General features: G+C 44.6%; 2 protein-coding genes across 7 annotated transcripts in view; one reads left to right on the forward strand and one right to left on the reverse strand.

The window, feature by feature from the left end:
• Window positions 1-7,061, forward strand: part of RAVER2 (ribonucleoprotein, PTB binding 2) — a 35,102-nt gene extending 28,041 nt beyond the window's left edge. For 3 of the 4 annotated variants that reach the window (XM_084527674.1, XM_084527672.1, XM_084527673.1), the window contains exon 12: window positions 5,072-7,061. In XM_084527674.1, the coding sequence (XP_084383800.1) occupies window positions 5,072-5,218 (147 nt within the window). In that variant the 3' untranslated portion in view covers window positions 5,219-7,061. Of the gene's footprint in view, window positions 1-1,943; window positions 2,034-2,594; window positions 2,724-5,071 lie in introns of all 4 variants that reach the window. The other variant, XM_084527675.1, reaches the window with a different exon arrangement.
• A 172-nt stretch (window positions 7,062-7,233) lies between these two features.
• Window positions 7,234-20,380, reverse strand: part of JAK1 (Janus kinase 1) — a 55,056-nt gene continuing 41,909 nt past the window's right edge. For all 3 annotated transcript variants that reach the window (XM_084527427.1, XM_084527428.1, XM_084527429.1), the window contains exons 12-25: window positions 19,729-19,835; window positions 18,308-18,454; window positions 17,464-17,551; window positions 16,788-16,915; window positions 16,150-16,285; window positions 15,566-15,717; window positions 14,616-14,766; window positions 13,412-13,506; window positions 12,737-12,929; window positions 11,994-12,118; window positions 11,026-11,198; window positions 10,434-10,551; window positions 9,970-10,080; window positions 7,234-8,988 (exon numbers count right to left, since the gene is read on the reverse strand). In XM_084527427.1, the coding sequence (XP_084383553.1) occupies window positions 8,887-8,988; window positions 9,970-10,080; window positions 10,434-10,551; window positions 11,026-11,198; window positions 11,994-12,118; window positions 12,737-12,929; window positions 13,412-13,506; window positions 14,616-14,766; window positions 15,566-15,717; window positions 16,150-16,285; window positions 16,788-16,915; window positions 17,464-17,551; window positions 18,308-18,454; window positions 19,729-19,835 (1,826 nt within the window). In that variant the 3' untranslated portion in view covers window positions 7,234-8,886. The remainder of the gene's footprint in view (window positions 8,989-9,969; window positions 10,081-10,433; window positions 10,552-11,025; window positions 11,199-11,993; window positions 12,119-12,736; window positions 12,930-13,411; window positions 13,507-14,615; window positions 14,767-15,565; window positions 15,718-16,149; window positions 16,286-16,787; window positions 16,916-17,463; window positions 17,552-18,307; window positions 18,455-19,728; window positions 19,836-20,380) is intronic.

Here is a 20,380-nt window from a genome sequence, read left to right on the forward strand (position 1 = left end):
GTACGTCGTTTTGCAGCACTTTGTTTTGAAGACTGGTTTGTCACTCAGAGCTCTGGTAGCAGGATTGTTGGCAGGCTGCTCAGAGATCCCTGCCTGAGTTGCTCCTTGTTTTCCCTCTGTACCTTTGATGCACCTGTTGGTATGTGTGGGCTGATAGCCCTGCATGCAGTTGAACAGCATTGCCCAACATCACGAACCGCTCTTCAGGAGTCCTAGGCTCTGCTACTACCAAAGCCCACCCTTTTCTTCAGATTGAACCTTGTTAAGTCCTCTTCGCTGGTAGCTCATCTCTTTCAGTGGTACAGAACAGGTGGAGCACAAAGTTTACCTGATGTCACTGACAAAAAGCCCTGGTGCGTTGCCTGCTGTGGGGTCATCACTATTGGAAGATTGCTTCCTCTGAACCTGAATTCAGTTCAGTCAGCTGAAATAATGATTCTCTTGTACATTCCAGCTTGGCTTTTGTCTCTCTTCAAAACCACGAAGTTTTTCTCTTTCCCTTCCCAAGACAGTTTTAAAGTTTTCTTGAGCTTTGGCTAGATCCCAGAGAAGAGTGTGTTCTGTGTACCAGAAGTTCCTGTGTAGCTTTGGGAATTTGTATAGCCTCTGCCAGCTGGATTCACTGCTTGGGATTTCTTCACCGTGTGTACCGTTTGCTGGTCAGAGCACGGCCGTGAAGGTGATGGGCTGCCCCTGGTCCGGAGAATTGTGGTGATACAGAAAGCAATACAGAATCACAGCAGGGCCCCCCTGAGCAGGGCCAGGGCCTCCTGTCCTGGCACCACAGAGCAGAGCCTGGCCCTGTCCTCCCTGCACCTCCGTCAGGTGCTGGTGGGCACAGGAAGATCCCCCTGAGTCTCCTCAAGATCCTCCAGAAGGTTTTCACAGACATTGGGACGCTTTGTGAAACATTTCTGTACTTCTGTTAGCCATCAGCAGTCAGTGTAGAAATGCAGTTGCACACAAAACAAATACGAGAACTGGACTGTAGTAAAAATTCGTGGGTGTGCTCTGAGACACCCATCCTGACCGTGCTTAGCTCTCCTCCTGCCCTGTCCCAGTGTTCCCTCTTCCCCAGAGTCTCCTGATCTCTCATCCTACAGCAGGCAGACAGAAACACAAGCTGTGCTCCCCTCTGCCCTCCCGGGCTGGTGGTGAGGATCCCTGCCTTGCCCCAGGACTTCTGGGGGTAGAGCAGGGCTGCTGTGAGGCTCGGTGGGGTCTGGAGGACAGAGAACAGGCGTGCAGGCGGGCACGGGGTTGCTCTGTGTTAGGAGGGTGTCCCCTCAGCCAGGAGGGCTGGCAGGGACACGGCCACTGCGTGGCGTTGGCTGCAGTGGGGACCTTTGGTGTGGGTCAGGCTCCCACTGAGATTGGGTCTGGTGACAACTGTGGGTCGGAGGAGCAGCAGAGGTGACCCGTGGGTGGTTGTGTGTGTCATGCAAGCACCAACTTCATGTCAAGTATTTTTGTTGTCTGATTGTTGGCTTTAAGTTCATTTTGGTGCTTCCTGGAGGTAGTTTGCATCCCCAAATCCTTGAAGTGTGCTGTCAAAAAAAAGTTAGTAGTATTGCAATGTTGGAGTACTTAGCATCACCTTTAGTAGTAGAGGCATGAAGAGCTCCAGTGGTGTTACTGCGCTGCAGAGATGCCTCTTGCCATCACTCACCCCCATTTGTGCTGTCCGTTCCTCCCGTGTCACAGCAATGACCAAAGACTTGCACCCACTGCAAGGCAGCAGTGCCTTGGGTATCTTTTACACACTTAATGCAGTTTTAAATATTTGGTTTGAGTTTTATTGTTGATATTAACCCCGTTTTTAAGCTTCTTTGAGAGCTTTGCTTTTAATTTATTCTTATGTCCCTTGAGGTCATAAGAATTGTTTTAATTTAAGGGGATCTTAGTAGACAGCTAATGGGAAGAGGTTTTTTCCTCCTTTATAGGAGGCTGCTCAGCAGTGGCATCAGCATTATGCTCAGGCATATAACTCTACCCATGCAAGAGTCGATGAATTTGAAAATGAAGCCTCTGAGGTGAGAACGAATTTTATTTTCTTCGTGTCTCCGTTGGCTGTTTCTCCATCAGCCCTACGGGTGCTTTAGGACTGCAGACACCGCTGCACGTGTTGGTACCAGGAGGGCAGCCCTGCCCCGCTCCCTCCGCAGGGTGTCCCAGCACAGCCACCCTCCAGGATCCGTGCTCCAGGATCCTTAAATCCCTCCATCTGAAGTTACCTGCTCCCTTCAGGGGGATATTAAAATACTCTACCAAGAAACAGGACACCGTCACGTTATTTCTCGGGGTGGCTGTTGAAGGCCTGCCCCAGGCCATTTTATAGCCCTAGGTTTGTGTGAGCAATGAGGACACTTTTTTTTGAAAAAAGGGAGTTATGTAAAGTAAAAAAAAAAAAGAAATCCTCCGTTTTGCTGCATGCCTGAGCTGCTGTGAATTGTGCACTCGTGTTTTCAGCAGCAGAGTGGGACTCAGATGTTTTTCTATCTGCTGAGTGCTCATTGCTGTATCGAGTGAACATGAATGCCTGACCCTATTTTCCTTCACATGCTGGTTTATCGCGGGTCCCATTCTGCATTTAGGAATCTTCAGGTGGATCTTACCCAGCCTACAGTGCCTGCTTGCAGGTCATGCCTACATTTTACAGTGGAGCCCAGGGATCATACCAGCCAGGCAGCTTGCAGCTTCCTCCACAAAACCCATTAAATAAGGTGAGAGGAGATCCCGAGCAGGGCGGTTGCAGATGCAGTGGAGGCGTTCCTCTCTGTCTTATGCTGCCACCAAGTGGATAAGCGGTAAACGAGAGGGTTTGGGAGGCCCAGCTGTGCCCAGTCCTTTCCCCAGCCTCAACAGGAAAAATAAAATGCTTTTTGTAGACTTCGGACCCGTGACAAACTAAGGCAGGATCCAGAGTAGCTCGGGAGCACACGCGGCTCCTGGTGGATGTGATGGATGAAATCTGAGGGGGGCAGATCCCTTCGGAGCCTCTGGAACCCGAAGGATCAGTGCCCACCAGGCACCAAAACCCACGGGCAGGGACAGCTCGGACATTTCTCAACAAACTCCTGGGATAGATGGTATCCGTGAGGACAAACCTGCAGAGGTGCCTTGAAGTAGGCAGGTGAAATAGGAGGCGACAGAGGGTGCGGAGGGTTCCTGCTGTTGTCAGATGGTTTTTGTCTGTTGTTTTTTTTTTGTCTGGGCTTTTGTTTTGTGCAGACAGGGCCGTCTGAGCACAGGTCCCGAGTGGTGGCAAATCCCCGTGGGGGTGGCAGGGTCAGCACGTGGTGCCCTGGCATTAAAGACTCTCAGCCATCTCAGGCTTGGCATGAGATTCCCCTTTTTTTTTTGGAGGAGATGCACCAGGAGCAGGCAGCTGTAGGAATTCACAGCTGGGTAGCAGACGAGGCCTTGGCTGGACCTGGCTTTGAGGTGTTTGGGGATAAAGGTGAGCAAAGCCTGAGTGTGTGCAGCCTCCGTCTGCGTGCTGTGAAGGCCGTGCTCTGAGCTCCCCGGCAGCTCTGCCACGACTGGAAACTGGAGAATGCAGCAGCATTTGCCTTAACGCCAGGCACTGCGCTCATTCCTAGAGCTAAAAGAGAAACCTCAGCGAGGAGGGCAGGCCGAGGGGCCCGCTGTGCTTTTTGCGTTTTCTCTCCTCAGCCCTGCGATGCGTTTTCCTCCCTCCGCTCTGAGCTGCGGGGCCGGGCTTTGTAGGAACCACAGCACCATGAGCGGGGGCAGAGCTCGTGGCTGGCAGCCCCGCGGCTGCTGAAAGCACAGGAGAGAGGAAGGGGGAAAACCGGAGCCTTTCCTCGAGCAAATTCCTGTTTGTGATAATGACAAGCGCTCTCCAAAATGGAGCTGGACCTTTGCAAAGGGTAACTCGAGCTGCCGCTGTGACCTAGTAAGGGGAGCCTCAGAGGTTTGTTGGGGAATGTTTTGGCTCGGAGGCACTCGGTCAGCCTGGCTGTTCCTTTGATAAAGGAATGAGTTTCCCGGTTTGCGTAGCGTGTTACAGTTCCTAAAATATTCATCCCAACGAGAGCCAAACCCCGATCATCTGATCCAGGAGCCAGGCTGAAGGCAGACTGCTCGCTGGGGTGGACAGGGATGCGAGCGGGTCAGGGCACAGTGCTGCTAGGGCAGATAGGGCAGGCTTGGAGAGCAAGGTGAGCATCTGAGCCGACTGGTAATGAAATTAGGGACACGCTGGGGGAAGAGAGAAGTGGTTACCGCTCACCGATGAGGGTGGTGAGCTCTCTCTGTAGCTTCTGTTGCTGTAGGTGCTGTGGATTTTGTAATTCCCTGCTCTGATGCCTCCCAAAGGGGAACTGAACATGAGCCTCGCGTGCCCCTGGGGTGCCCCTGTTGCAGGGCACTGCGGCAGGATTAGGGGAGCTGTGCCCTCACCAGAAACCCTGTTCGGGGTCGCCAGGACTTCCTGTGTGTGGGTGTGAGGCATTTTGCTGAAGTTTTGATGAAACACAGCTTTACTGCTCTGGCCTTCACGTCGGTACCACGTGTAAATCCATGCCTGCAAGCGGCAGCTGGCCGCCCGTGATCCCCAACACGAAGACGCTTTGGCACGGCCAGGAAACGAGTCCTTAAAAGCCCTGCGTGCAACGAGAGCTGTGCCAGGACAGGGTGACCCGTTCAGCTCTTCAGGAAAAGCAAGAGGAGCACCGGGTGGCCCACTGGGGACCTGCTTGAGAGGGTGACCGCGCCTGGAGCTGCCGTGACACCGCAGGCTGACAGCACGGCCACCGAGCTGCTGCTTTGTGCACGCGTGTGGTGGAGCACGGCCACCTGGCCCAGCCAGCCCCTTGCCCTCACAAAAATGCATGCATGGCAGGGCACCGGTGCATTTATGGTGTTTTTTTAGGGAAAGGGCACAACCACTGACTCATGCGCTGTGTATAGCTGGGCTGTAAAGCAGGAGCCGGGCATTCGGAGTTGGTTGTTGGCTCCTGGTCCGTGGTAATTCACAGACTGGAGCTTTATTTATTGACGCTGTTGCTCTGGATCATGTGTCAACTTATTTTCTTCTTGCCCTTAGGTGGCTCCCTCGAGAAGTGAGAAGCGAGGCTCTTCGTACCTCATTTCCTCCCCAGAACCTGGCCCGGTGGAGTACATTGGCCAGCAAGCTCAGGGCTCAGCCATGCGTTACACAGAATCCTCTCTGAAAAAGAAACGCGTTTATTGAGACCTAACTAACCCGCCCTGCCTCGGCGTGCGAAGGCAGGCTTCTCATACCTCTCCTATTTATTGCTGCCTTAACTTCAGACAAATTTCTTTCTGCGTGGGTTATAAATAATCCCAAGAGGAACAACGCTGTGTAATGGGCAAATTCGCCAAGTAACCTGTACGTATCGATCTGACGGTAGCCATTTCTCCGTAATCTGCCTTGCCTTGTGAAGGGATGGAATGGTGTTTCCAGTTGTGTCTACCGCTGAAATGAACAGTGGGCTGAAACTGACCAAGAGAAGTAACTTGGTAATTGTTGGTAGCTTATCAGCTGAAAGCAATAAAAATACTGAGGAGGGAGTGATGGTCCTTTCTCTAGTCCTCACGCTGAGGAATTTAAAAGACAAAGTCTTAATAGTAATTTTTTTCTTATTTTTTTAACTCAGAATGTGGGGTTTTTTTTCAAGCTTACTTATCCCAGGATTAAGACTTCTGCATTTACAACCTTTATATTTTTAATATTTCCTCTTAATCCTGGAGTGGAGGTATACCAAATGTATCGCTAGAGTCGCTGTGATGTTTTCAATAAATGTTTGTTTTAAGTAAGATGCGATGCTGTGTGCTGCCTAAGTGCTAAATTGTGTTCGGATAGGTGACGTCTCAACGATGGAGTAACTTTTATCTGCTTCTAGGCAAAGAATCCACAGCTTTTCCTTGGAGTAAGTAATGTAGTTTGTGAACGGAGCTGAGAGTAAAACAGTGTCTGTGGAGTCTCCAAAAATCTCCTTCCAACAGGACCGTATGGCCGTAGGGCTGCTGGAAACACGCGGACGTGGTAGGTGATTGTTAGGGTAACCACAAGGGGAAGAAGGCATACACTGTGTAGTTCACTCTTTCTGGATGTTTCTGAATCTGGATGAGCCAGACGTAGAGCAGAAGCACTCTTCATGGGCTCAGATGACTTCTTCAATCCTGCCTTTCTGCTCTCCATCCTTTTTTGTGTGTGTGGTTTGTTTTTTTCAAGTGTCTTTAGAAATTTGCTGCAACCCAAAGCCTGCTAGAGCACAGCATCCTGGCTCCAGTTTTTGTTCCTTCTTACAGCTTGCCCTTTGCACAAAGGAATTCTTATTCAAAGGGAAAGCTATTTACTCGTTCACCTCATGCACAGAGTACTGGCTCAGCCCCGTGGAGGCAGGCTCGTTGAGCAAGGCAGCTTGATTGGATTTCTTTTTGATTTTCAGTTTTTAAAAAGACTTGGAGTTTTTGGCTTATTAGTTAAGCACCTTTGGTACAGGCTTTGTTTCCAGCTGTTAATCCTGGTAGCAGAAGTGTTAGAAAGCTTTTTTGTTGTTGTTGTTGTTTGTATATCAGTGTCTGTGACAAATTATGAGCCGGCCAACTGTGATGGACAGTGTGGGCTTGCTGCCCTAGAATCCTGTTGCAAATGATTTTGGAGTTAATTGCATGATGCCATTGAGACGGTACCAGCAGGCCTTCTTACTCTTGCTCTAGCTCAGTAGACAGTACTGAAGCCATTTTTCAATACAGATTTTTTTTTTTTTTAAGTAAAGTCTTGAAATGGCAGCTCAAGCTTTGCGATGTGACCAGGATATGTATTTTCAAGGCTTAAAAAAAAATAATCCTCTCCTTCTTCACTGTGTTCTCTAGATAAGATAGGCTGCACTGGGCACACAGGAAGGGAAGTCTAAGACAGCCACCTAGCCATGCAATTTATGGACTTACTGGGATTCTGTATGTATTGATAAGTTCACTTGTAATATTTTGTTCAAACTCTTTATATATGGAACTTGCTCGAGTTGTTAACCTTCTCAATTAAAATAAATTGTTGGTACACCTTTAAAGTGGTGTCCTGTGGAACAGAACCATCGCTGGACTGCTGTTAAAGTGAGCATGTAAGGTAGGGGAAGGCTGTTTTAAGGATACGTTCTGAGCACTACTCCTATGGAATATACACTAAAAATCTATACACTAAAAATCTTTAATAGATTATGTAAAAAGAAACACATGGAGGAAAAAAAAAAAACAAACCTTTATTAACTTCTTTGTATAAAGAGTAACAAAGTGCTTACAGATTTAAGTCGGGCTCATACGTGACATACAGAAAAAACAGGTAATACTGTAAAAATAAATCTGACCTGGTTGCCGCTCATAATTACAATTTTATATATATATAGATAGATAGATACTTAAAGACATCTTTCTCTGTTATTGCCAGAACTATTTCCTCAAAGCACTTTCAAAATCCAGGTTTGGTGGAAAAACAGTATTGCCCAAGTTCTAGGACGTGGGTCAGCAATAGGTTTCCAGTTAAACTACTGCTCATCAAAGACTGACAGATGTACGAAACGAGACTACACTCCTTCACTTGACTCAATTACAGTTTAAATGCTGGATCTGGTCCTGACAATAAAACTTTCCTGGTCCCAGTCTGCCCCAGCTGGGCTCTGGCACTCCTGGTCAACCAAATACTTCACAAGCATATGGCTGGAGACTAAGTCAAATTAAACAAAGGCCAGTGCTATTATTTAAAGCATAATCACCTTACCTCAAGGGAGCAGCTTTATTGAAAAACTGCTAAAATGAATTAACGTGCTGGCCAAAACTGACAAAAAAAAAAAAAAAAAAAGAGTACAGTGTGCACTCCCGTGATGGCACTGCTGATAACAACAAGACACCTATTTTTTGTGCCTGAGGTGTTCTTTCCCTCTCCTAGGGACAGTTCCCTCTTGTTCAATCCTCTCCTTTACAAAATTATTCTTTGCTGGGGGAACATCTCCCCCCCATCTGTACATGGCTTAATTTTCTTTTCTATCCCCAAAGTAGTTAGAGGTTTTCCTGCATACATTTCCCCACACTGTGCACTGTGGCTCACTTGCAACACAAGCTGAAGATCAACATGTTGGCATGGTTAACAGCTACATAACTGGTGGAAGCTTCAGGGGGTAGAAATGGGTAATGGGGGGCAGATGGGTTAGGAAAAGCAAATGCATTTATCCAGAGATGGGGGGGGTTCTCAATGAAACACATAACTATACCTGCTGATTCATGCTTTTTTTTTTCTCCTTTTTGAAACATGATGGTGAAGCTTTTTTAAAAAATATGATTGAGAGCGCAGAACTGGAAATGGCTTAAGAAGAGTTATGATACTGCTTTCTCTGAATTTTTGCTCCCAAGTTGTTTTTTTGTTACTGAAATGTAAGTGCACCTCAGCCAAAATTTCCTAAAAGCTTCCTCAAAAACGCCATTAAAATTGTAAATTCTATTATGGCCACTAGGTTCACGGAATAAATGTGAACCACAGACTTGTTTTAAATGCTACATGTTGCACTGAGATCCATGCACTGAGAACTGTAGCATTTTTTGACACTGCTCTTTCAGCTCACGTTTATCTGGACAGTTCAAATTGCAGTGAGACCAAAATTAAATAGAGGTGAAACTGTGTTGCAGTAACCGGCGTAAAAGGAGTTGAAGCTATTGTTTCTGCCATACCTTTTAAATCAATTTGATCCAACTGTTGACTAAATAAAAAAGGAAACCTGTTGGAAAAATAATCCTTTGAACACATTAGCACAGTCAGAATACAAATTACAGTAGTTAAAAAATGAAAGGTCTGGGCATTTATATTTTGACACACATTTAAAGCACTGACATTATAAAAAAAAATAATTATATTTTGCTCATAATTGTTTCAAATCCTTGAATCAGGTTGTGAAAGGTTGTCCGTTTATCATGCTTGAATATCCAGCATTTCCTCATCAGCTGGTCAACCTAGCAGAAAAAAAGAGAAGTTTTTAAAGGATGAGCGAAACAATTTGTATCTCCAATGAACATCATAGACCTGATTCCCACTGCTGTGAAGTCAAGAACGCAGAATAGAAACATGCCAAGGATTCTGCTCAGAATTGGCAAATTTTTGAGCACAGGGCTCTTTTGTGTTTTTTTTTTTTTCTACATAAAGGTGTATGTGTGAAGATGCCACAGCAACATAAACAGTTGAAAACAATTTAACAGCTTCATTACAGTTTCAGGAGTGTTTGTTTAGTCAGAATAGCTACTAATTGCCTATCAGGGGCTAGGGCACTGCTTAACCAACAGCACCTGGAGCTAGGGGATGGTGATTTACAGCCTGATGTAGCACTGGTCTGGGCACCAGGAGCCTGCTGGCAATCAGGGCCTACTGGTGCTGAGCCCTTCCAGCCCAGGGCCCAGGCGCAGTTCACCTTCCCCTCCTCCCAAGTCACTGCAGCAGCTGCCTGCCCTGCCCTGCCCTGCCCTGCCCTGCCCTGAGCCACGCTGAGCAGCAGCAGCATCCTGCCTCCTGCCTCTAACAGCCCACAGCCCAGCCCCAACGCAGTGCAGCCAGTCCCTGGCTCCTCCATGGGCAGGAGGCTGCAGATTGCAGGCCAGGGGCAGCAGTCTGGGCTGCCACACACTCAGGAACCAGATCTATAGTGCAAAACTCAAGGACGACAAATGAATTTTATATGGAACCACGTCCTTTAGCCAAGTTTTTAACCCCCCTTTGCAGGGATGTTGCAACATGGTAAAATCAGTGCTGAAAAACATTTAAAGATAACGCTTAAAAAAATTGTAAATGCCTTTCTAATAGAGCTGAAGCACTGAGAGTGTATCCAAACCAAATGTGTGGTGTTTTTGCTGCTATTTCACTGTAAAAGGAAGAAGATTATAGACATGCAAAATTGTTCACGAGTGTTAGTTTATAAAATTATAAAAGTGTAGCTGTGTTACCTCTTCTGGGCAGTTGGGAGGACGTGGCAAGCGCTTTTCTTCTTGTAAAACACGCACAAGCCGTGCTACTGTCATCTGACCCTGCGTGGGGCCGATCATTTTCAAGAATTCCTGTGGAAAGAGCAAGAGTCAGCTGTGCATCCTCCTCCCCAGCACAAATCCGGACTGCTGCAATTTGACAGCAAGATGGCATTTCAAACTCAAAATGAAAAGAAACTGTAGATGACTACCATGCAGGTCACGTGCACCATACACACACATTAGAAATCAGGGAGTGACATCTGTAAATTGAGTTTCCTCACCAGGACATGCAGTCTATCACCCCGACTTAACTCTGTCTTAGTGAAAGACAACCTTGAGGGTTGTTTTCATGAGATAAATTCTTTATATTTCTTGTTTCAAAACAACAAAGAACACAACTGATGTAAGCAGCCTTAACAGCAGTTTCTTTCACAACCACTTACTGCCATGGGGCTGGACTCCGAGTCACAGTAGGTTAGCAGCTCATACAGCGTCACCCCAAACGACCAAACGTCTGAAGCGGTGTAAAATTTACTCTGAAGCAAGCATTCTGGAGCATACCTGTGGACACAACGTGACAGTGTTAAATTTTATTCACAGCTGCACAGATTTACTCACAAGTGCACACATCTAAAGTAAGCAAATGGAAGAGGCGCACTCTGCATTTGTTGAGTCCTTGTACATGACAGTGCCCATAGGGCTTGGAACACCACAGGAGTAGTAAACATGGTGTAAACATTACACAGCAAATCCCTGTGAGACTAAAGAGACCAAAAACAAATAGAAAATAAAGCAAAAATACATCATTCAATGCAGGAAGAAATTAATAACACAAGATATCTATAATTAAATAGATTACATATCTCAGGTATATTCTACCACGTGCCTCTTCCTTGTTCTGATACTATCTCTTTATTGAGGCCTCTTACCAAAATAGGAAGAATTATCCGGACATCTAAAAGCCTAAGTCTCTGGGAGCAGACAGGTTGTTCTGCTGCACAGTCTGATTAATGAAAATTAGTTCTAATTTATTACCAAAAAACAGGGCTGTCGAGGTCGTCTTTGACAGTGTAGTACTCCTTATCAGTCTCAATTGCTTTGGTGAGACCAAAATCACCAATCTTCACTCTGTTCTCACTTTCAACAAGAACATTTCTTGCTGCTAGGTCACGATGTACATAGTGACAGGAGCCCAAATAGTGCATTCCCTACAAGAGAAGGAAGACGTTTACACGAGTTTCTCCAACACTTATGTCACTGTTTTTCTTCCAGTTTCCCCCTCAAATGCTCCCTTGTTCATCTGGTAATGCTCCAGGCAGGTATTCAAATGGCAGGTTCTCCTGTTGGCACTTCCCAGGGTCCTTTTCTGATCCACATCTTCCCTCTAAACTCTGCCTTTGGTTTCCCCCTGTTGAGGCAGTTTGTTGTGCTTCTGCTTTTACTCTGTTTAACTTTCAGCCAAGCAACCACCATGTCCACAACCACCTCTCCATGACACATTTCTTTGTGCGCTGCTAGAGCTGATGTCTGTGTTTATGCTTCTTCTAATTGCGTGGTCCACCCTAATTACAAAGCCACAGCCTCTTAAAGCGCGTTGCTTCACGCAGTCTCACTGTACTGTGCGCTTGCATCCCTTCCTCACTTACAAGACGTGCAGATTGCTCCTTCCCTCTTACCTGCACACCATTTCTAAACGCTGTTCTCCCTCCTCTCTATTACTTCCAATTCTGTAGTAGGAACAACTTCTTCTCATTGTAATCTTTTATGCAAGCGAACCAAATAATTAATGCCTTGCTGATCTTTGTGCCAATAGCATCTGCAACACTGGAGAGACTGCTTTAGGATTCAGGTTCTTGGGGACAAAGCAATGAGAATGGTTTTGTTTATAAAGCAAGCCTCCCTTTCCCTTCTCCCTTACTCTACTACACGAAATAAACTAATGAAACTAATAATTAACATAATCAAACAGAGGAGTTGCAGGAAGTCTCTGGTGCCATGCTCACCTTGCAGATCTGAACTGCGTATTTGAGAAGTTGTTTGAGATTGATTTTGTTCTTGTTCCGTGGGAGATACTCCTTTAAACTCCCAGAAGGAAGAAATTCCATGATGAGTTTAATCCCATTTCCTCCTAAAAACAGAGCATATGTTTAATTTGCGAGCATGCATCATCCCTTTATCTCATTAACACCTTTTGTACGAGGCTCACAGCACTGATAATATTTGTTCTGGAATAATACTGACAACCATGACCAGACTATGGGCTATTTCCCACATCAGTCATTGTACCAATACAGAGGAGAATCTATTCCAGGCAGCACAATTACTGAATATAAAGTTCTTAAAGCTTTTAAATATTAACTTAAAATAATCACTTTTGCAAATGCAAAGTATAAGGCAATGGGCACTCTCTTTGATGATACCGCAGTTTATGGGGTTATGACCTGGCTGATTCTGTCAGCTCACTCCTGGAACGCAGAAACCACCATCCTGCCCAGGTGGCTCATTCCTTTTAATGGATTTGGTGAGATCGTCCACCTCTTCGGTCACATCAAAGTTAGATAAGCACAAAAAAGGACACAGAAGGACAACTTCTGCCTCTCAGAGAAATTGCTGCTTCTTCCATGAAGAAAGAGACCTGAACCCATAAGATAGAACTAAGACTGTTCTACTTTTTGAAATGCTTAACTTTTAAAGGAAAACTTTTATACTTTAGTGTATAGTTTTAGCATTCTTTATGAAGATTTACCGTCTTCTGTGCAAATTCCCTTATATTTGACAATGTTCTCGTGATAAAGATTCCTCAAGATTTCTATTTCCTTCTTGAGGTCAGCGATGTGATTCCCTCCACTCTCTGGCTTTAGAGATTTAACTGCCACTTGTTCTCCTGTATTGTCGCCTTCTGGATCGTATCTGCACAGTTCAACCTTGCCAAAGTGGCCCTAATTGTCAAAGAAAAGACAGCATTCGTTAACACAATGCTCACTAACCATGGTGTCACTGATGCACTACGATTCACATCTTCCTGCTGTGACACAGAAAGCAGGCAGAGCTATGTCCACACACACACTCTAATTTCTATAAAAACACAGAGACCAAGAGACCAGAAATTCCCCCTAGTAACAAACATGCAAACAGGAACACTGGTAACTGGATATCCCCAGAAGATTGCCTGAATTTCCACACAGAGCATACCTACTTTCTTGAAGCTGGATTCACCAATTCCCTGCCACCTTTGCCCCTGAGCAGGCCTAGTGCATACAAAAAGCCTCCTCACGTTGCCTCCACCACCCCCGTACTTTGTGCAAAAATGTTTGCAGCTGCCCTTCATGCTCAGCCCTAACGGACTTAAGGGCAACCTGGTCCAGAAAAAGTTGTGTTTCTGGTTTCCAACATAGGGATCTCAACCTGACATTCCTCTTACCTCTCCCAAATCACGGATTCTCTTCAAGAATCGTTTTTCAAAGAGCGTGGGGTCGACCTCTGTAACGGGCTTCTTCTCTGAGACAATATCAGGATCTGGGAGTGGAAAAAAATGTTCTAAGTTAGGTAGACTCTTCTGCAGGGACTTCTTGGTCTTGATACTTCAAGGTATCCTTGGGTACTTCCAATCTGCTGCTCTAAGTGCCTCTCTCCCTGCTGTCCCAACCTATTTTAACCTTTGCCTCTTTGTTGACAGGGAATCCCTCCCATTTGCATGTGCCAGTCCATCGTCTGCTTGCTGGGCCTTTCTGCAGACTCTGACTCAGTTTTCTCTCACAGTACTTCCCGCAGTACTTCCCGCCCTGCAGGAGTTATTCCCCTTCTATGGCTCTGTACTGCTAGATATAACCACCAGCATAACTTAAGCCACATATTCAGTACCAATTAAATGCTTGCATCCTATTTGCACTTATCTATAGAAAGGGGCATTTCCACTGTCGTACGGACACAACATGCTCCTGTCAATACAACCATACGCAGCGTTGTTACTGAGATTCCTCATTCCTCAGATGCTGCTGTTTAACTACTTATAATGCCCACTAAGCTCTAAAGCACTTTGTTTCTTAGAAGAGAGTCAGCACATGTTCCTTCTAGTTTCTTCGTTTACAAACTATGAGGGCAGGGATTTTATTCCACAGAGGAGCAGCAAGTGACAAAGTATCCACCTGCAAGATCACTGTGGAAAGGAGCCTGTTTTGTACATGTGCTATGCATTACAATAAACAGTTTCTAAAGCTCAAAGATTTAAAAAAAAAAAAAAAACACCTTGCATGTTAACAGACTTATTAAAAATAAATCTGTTTTTACATAGACAAATATGGAACATATAACAAAATCATGTCAACTGATTTTATAGCTGCTGCTGTAAAGATAAGAAAGAATTTATGATCTGTGGTATATAGAGAAACAGGATTCAGAGTAACAGGATCTCTTCTCTCTGGTGACTAGCAATAGGACCTGAGGGAATGGCACGAAGCTGCCTCATTGAGTTGGACTTGATGATCCTTGTGGGTCCCTTCCAACTCAGGATATTCTACAATACTGTCACTATGCAACAGTGCTGCTGTAAGGTGTCCAACTTAGCCAAAAAAAAACCTGTCCTTCTTTATCCAACCCTTCAGCCAATAAGCAAATCCAAGCCTTACTTTGCTCCTCCAGCTTGTTGATGTCTCTCATGATTGCTCTGAAGAAGGGTCTCTGATGGGGATCGTAGTTCATGCACTGTTTCATCAGGTCAGCCAGCTCCTTGCATGACGGTGTTGCCAACACGAAATGCCCCTCGTAGAACCTCTCCTTCTGTAAGGTGCAAGTCACAGAGTCACAGAATCGTTAAATTTGGACAAGGCCTCTGAGATGGGACAGATGGGATGAGGGTGGCCTTGCGCAAAAGCTAAAAGCCAAAGTAAGACTGCTTACCCAGCAGCCTACCACATGCAGGAGGTAACCTGCAGCCAGGGCAGCAAGTGCCTTTCAGTTACCTCCTGTTAAAACAGCTCGGGCAGTGACACCAGTACTTGTCATTTCCTTCAGACAAGCAGCAGCTGCCTTGCTCCATCACCTTCCCACCACAGAGAGAAAAGGCCGATATGGAACAACGCTGGGGGCCTCTGGCAGTGAGGAACAGAAACTGCCAGCAATGAACAGAAGCTGCCAGCAGTAAAGCAGAACGATTTTTTTTTAAAAGCTTTCAGAGCAAGCAATAAGGAGTCCCAAGGAGACTAGCTAGGAACCAATGTCCAAAAGGAACAAACAAGAACAGAAAACTAGGTCCTTTTAAGCAGAACCTGAGTAAGTTTTTAAGTGGACATATTGATTAGAAAAGGACAGGTGTGACAGCATCAGAAGCTCTGTTCAGTTGTTACCATGCTGCATTTTGAGAATCACCAACAAGGTCAGATTGAAGCAATAATCAGCATCTTTGTAGTAAGGACAGCAATTTCTGCTGTGATCTGTGGCAATTTAAACAAGATTTGCCCCTGGTCAAGTACAGCCGAGCTGGTTTTGGAACAAGTTGAAAGCAACTTAAATTGGGTGTTGAAACTGAAGTGCCGAAGAGGATGCACGTCCAGGTAAAGTTAATACAACGCAGTTTTACCTCTGCTAACGTCTTGTCTTTCAGTGGTATTTCTCCATTATAGCAGATTTCCCACAGTGTTGTACCAAAGCTCCACTTATCTGCTGCAATGCTTAAATTTTTGGAGTCTTCAACACACTCAGGTGCAATCCAGGGGATTCGCTCGACACATTCTTAGATAAAAAACAGAACCAAAGCATTTTGGAATTAATACTGAAGGGCTTAAGACTTCCAGCTTACTTATTCTTGCCTAACAGCTGCTTAACTAAAATAAACTACAGCTGCAGTATTTGTCCGGTTTCAGGGAAATCTTGATTCTCAAATCCCTGTTCTCATACAGACATTTCTGTGGCTTTTATAAGCTCTAGCTCTGAGCCATCCAGAAACTGTGACTCCTTCTGTATTATCTCACTGGACTTTCACATGACTTTAGGAGAAATGAATACAAGTACTGACCATCAGCAAACACTCCTTTAGTTCAGTGTAGTTTTCAGCTTCACAAAAGCTGATTACTGTTATTTGAGAACCAATTCTAGCTGGTATAAAACTGCATTATTTCCCTTCCCCACCACACCGAAGAGACAAATCCGATTCCTGTACTGTACCTTGTCTGGATAGCACGGTTATTGGTATTCCTGGGTCACTCAGCTTTATGAAAGGACCATATTCAGTATCAATTCCCTCTCTTGCCAGTAGGATGTTTTTAGTACACACATTTCCATGTACCAAATCCTTATCCTCCTAATGTGAGGTAGGAAAAGAAAACGGTGAGTGCAATGAGCTAGCAATGCTCAGCAAGTGCTCTAACACACCCATAGCATGGGGGGAATCACTGTAGAATACTCCAAGCTGAAATCCAAAAATACAGCTTGGAAGAAATCATCCTGGAGAAAAACAGGGAAAAGAGAAGTAGGAACATGCTGTTCACACTTTAGCATTTGTATTTGTTGATGTAATACATTTTGGAAAAAAGACCAACATTATATTCCTGTTTCATGACAAGCAAAACTGCAGAAATGGAACACTGGCTTCCAAGCACAAACAAAGAACTGGTGGCAAACACATGCACAAAGTTTTTTGGCTTACTTAAAGCAATATAATGATTTTTTTTTTTTTAAATCCCATACATTGCACAGTCCCACTGCCTGTGAGAGGAAATTCATTAGTTACTAACACACGAAATCTACGTAGCCCTAGATTGCAGCAAGCTATAGACAATGCTCGTCTCAAGGTGCCTTCTTACCAGGTAGCTTAGTGCACTTGCAAGCTGCTTGGCTACTTTGAATTTCCAAGGAGTTGTCAGGAGTTCACTTTTCCGATGCATAAACAAGTCCAGAGGCCCAAACTCAACAAACTCTTCAACCATGACATCTACAAAGTCGGGTACATAAAGTCAGTATTGCAATGACCAGTGTCTGGAGAAATCTAATAGGCCTGTTCCCAACTTCTCTTTCCACCCCCAACTTCGATGCAAACTGGTTGTGAGATGTCATTATTCTACCTCCTTAAAGTTTATTTCAGTGCTCAAAGAGTCCAAACTAAAAGGCTGCCAAGAGAGGCTCTGCACAGTAAAAGAACAGTAAACTTTGAACAAAGCATTTCCAAGGCCACGGGGCAGAGCCTTGCCAGGGAAATGACTGCTGCGAGAAGGCTGGTTTGTATTGACACCCCTGTCAGCACTCGGCTTTCTGACCTCAGGGAATCACCCTGTAACACATTTATTCAGAGACAGCACTGGAAGGGAAAACTTGTTAGTGAAAAGGACTTGGCAGCTGCTTGGCTGTTCCCATTCCACTTCTGTCTGCCCTGAAAAATCGACCACATCTCCCTCAAGGCTGGCTCTGAACGGAATGGCTGCCCTGTCCTTACCAAAACCTGCTGCTTCAAAATCTGTCCGAAGAGATGTTAACTGAACTCACCTTCTACATCCCGGACACAGACTCCGTGGAGGAGGACGATGTGCTTGTGGGAAACCTGCCTCATCATGCTCGCTGTTTCAAAGAATGCCTGTTAGAAAGTGAAGCAGATTCAACATTAAACTGCTGATCATTGGGGCAGTCATTAACAAACTAGAGCAGCAATAACAAACATTTACAAAAGAAAACTGTGTTTTCCAGTAGCATAAAGGATAGACAACAGTAGGGAAATGCTGTCCTGCTGCAGCAATGGGGCAGGGGAGAGCTGTTTTGGATGTGTTTGTTGTTCACTGGGTCATGTAAGCAACCAGTGCTCTCCCCTGCACTCACAGACACGCCGATCCCAGGTCTGATCTGTGATGCATTAGCTTCTCTGAGTAGATGACTAAGCAAAATGCAAATCAAACAACTTGCCTGTGGCCTTGTTGATGACAGAGCTGGCGACAGATTGCCAAGCCCACTGCACAGTGCAGAGGTAGTTTCTGGAAGGTAGTGGTGCCCTCACTGAACTCCCTTGCTCTCAGACAACACCGTTCAGACCGTGGCTATGGGTATGCCTGCGTGTTCCACACCACTGCAAGGTGTGGGTCCACGTGCAGGCTACAAGTGAATAGTGGATTACTCCTCCCAGAACCCAGTGCTGCTTCCTGTCTAAGGAAATCAACTTTTTTAGCTTCTCAAAGGGCTGATCAGTGATGGATTTGACTGCCTGGAATGGTGAGAGCTATCTTCAGCATTCTTCCATTCCCCTACCACGCACACAAACCCTAAGTGTCTCAGGCACTGCATCGTTACAGTGTGGTGAGGCCCAGTATTGCAGGACAACAGAAAAAGAGAAAAAACTTGCCAAAGAAATGTCTCTGTGGCTGGGGTCCAAGACTTTGAGGAGGACTTTAATCTCTTTCTCATTTTGATATCCTTCATTCTCATCATCTTTGTAGTTGAGAATCCCTGAGTAAATCTGTGTTCTTGTCCCTCTTCCAAGATGTTCACCCTAAGACACAACACACCATATACTTTCAAACCAGGAGACGAAGCAAACAAATATACATTTACACAAATAGTCGAATCTGCACTCAGTTCTGCCTCTCAGAATTAGCCCTCCACTTGATCTAGCTACACGTACTTAAAATTATTACAGAGTGGAAAAAACAATGACAGCATGTTATTCTTCATTTCAGTAGTCTCTCTGAGAACACTTACCCCGTAAACTCATTGGATATTAAAGGGCTATTACATCTCCACTAACATCAAACAGGCTCAGTGAGATTTAATGTGATGAGACTAAACATCAAATGAATAAATAGTAGCTCTTATTTACAATAAGCTGCTGCTGAGGCGATCTTTCATGTGTTTCCAGAAGTTAAGGAAGTAATATTTCAATGGAACACTTTGTTTGGGAATGTAATTTCCTCCTAAATAACAGAGGATTCCGTCTTGGGATATTTTTGCAGGAAGTCTGCATACTGACTGCAAATTACCAATCAAAAAACAATTAATACAAACTCTATCTGCCTTCCCCAGTCAGTAATGTTTTTTTTTTTTTTTTTTTTTTGCTTTGTTTCTGTTTTTAAAAAAGACAAAAAAAAAATACATCTTTATTTAACTGAAGAAACTAACTGCATGATTTAAGAGACAAAGTCTTTTAGAGATGGTCAGTGTCATCTGTGCATTCAAACAAATGTTTTTTAAAGTTTATTCAGGTCACCTGCACCACTAACTGCAAGTGACTGTCACAAGATTTAGGAACATACATGCTAGATCAGTTTGGAAAGCAAGATTCTGAATGCCAAGACTCTGCAGACCTTTTGAATATTTTACCTCTTTTTTTTTCTGTAGGATATTGTCTTAAACCTCAAGATGCCCATTTCCCTAACATGCCAGGCTTTAAAAGATACAAGTACATTTAGTAACAAACCAGGTAGCAAGAGCAGGTCCTAAGACTTTCATGATTTTTAATAATGACCTTACAAGCATCTTTTTTCACATGCATTAGAAAATTGCTTAAATATTCATTTGATTTCTAGTGAAAGGCATTACTCCCAAGCTTTGCTTCTTTTTCCATGCAAGGCCACATAAACATCTGGATTCTGCAAATTAAATTTGTTAATACAAATAAAGATTCAGAAAGTTTTATTGAGGAGAAATGGGAACGGAAGAACTGTCCAACCAGCCATAATGCAGTGATTCTCTGTTACCTGACTGGGTATGGAGGGCTGCCCTACTTGTAGGATTTTAAGAAACAAACAGTGTTCAGCAGCTACCCACCTGCGTAATTTCTTCTTTGAGGATTCGATGGAAACTCAGCTGGCCCAGATGATAAACAGGCTGCCACTCCTGAGCCTTCTTGGTTGCAACTAGCAAGTTGGAGATCTCTGGAAGGCAGGGAGAGAAAATATTCGTTAAGACTTCTCAAAAATAACTGCACACATTCACCTTTCTCAAACAATAACATTTTTGTAAGCTCACTGCAAAGTAAATTTCCAAATGAATGAAAAGGGAGAAAAGAAGAAACTTTAACCACATTCCTGGCCAAGCAACTTCTGCTCATCACTCAAGAGAGAATTCACCAAAACAAAGCTATATTTTTTATTTTATGTACAAGATCTAACATCAGCTGTATGACAGCTGATAAGAAACCATTGGTACTTATTGCACAGAGAAGTATCCAGGGCCCAAAAAGACACTGCTTCTGATGCAGATTAAATGAAATAACACACATTCCCTCCTGCCTACAGGTATGGCCCTTTTCCACTGTCCAGATGAGTTTGAGACATCTGGAGTCTCATTTCCTCTCTTTACCTCCTTGAAAGCTTCTTGTGCTCTGGGAAACACTAACAGTCTGTTTTCAAAGCATAAAACTTAAAGTAGGGAATGGGAAATAAGCAGAAGGAAAAGTCTGCTTCTGCTTTCCCTTGTT

This window comes from Aythya ferina, assembly GCF_964211825.1.
Source record: "Aythya ferina genome assembly, chromosome: 8".
Taxonomy (NCBI): Eukaryota; Metazoa; Chordata; class Aves; order Anseriformes; family Anatidae; genus Aythya; species Aythya ferina.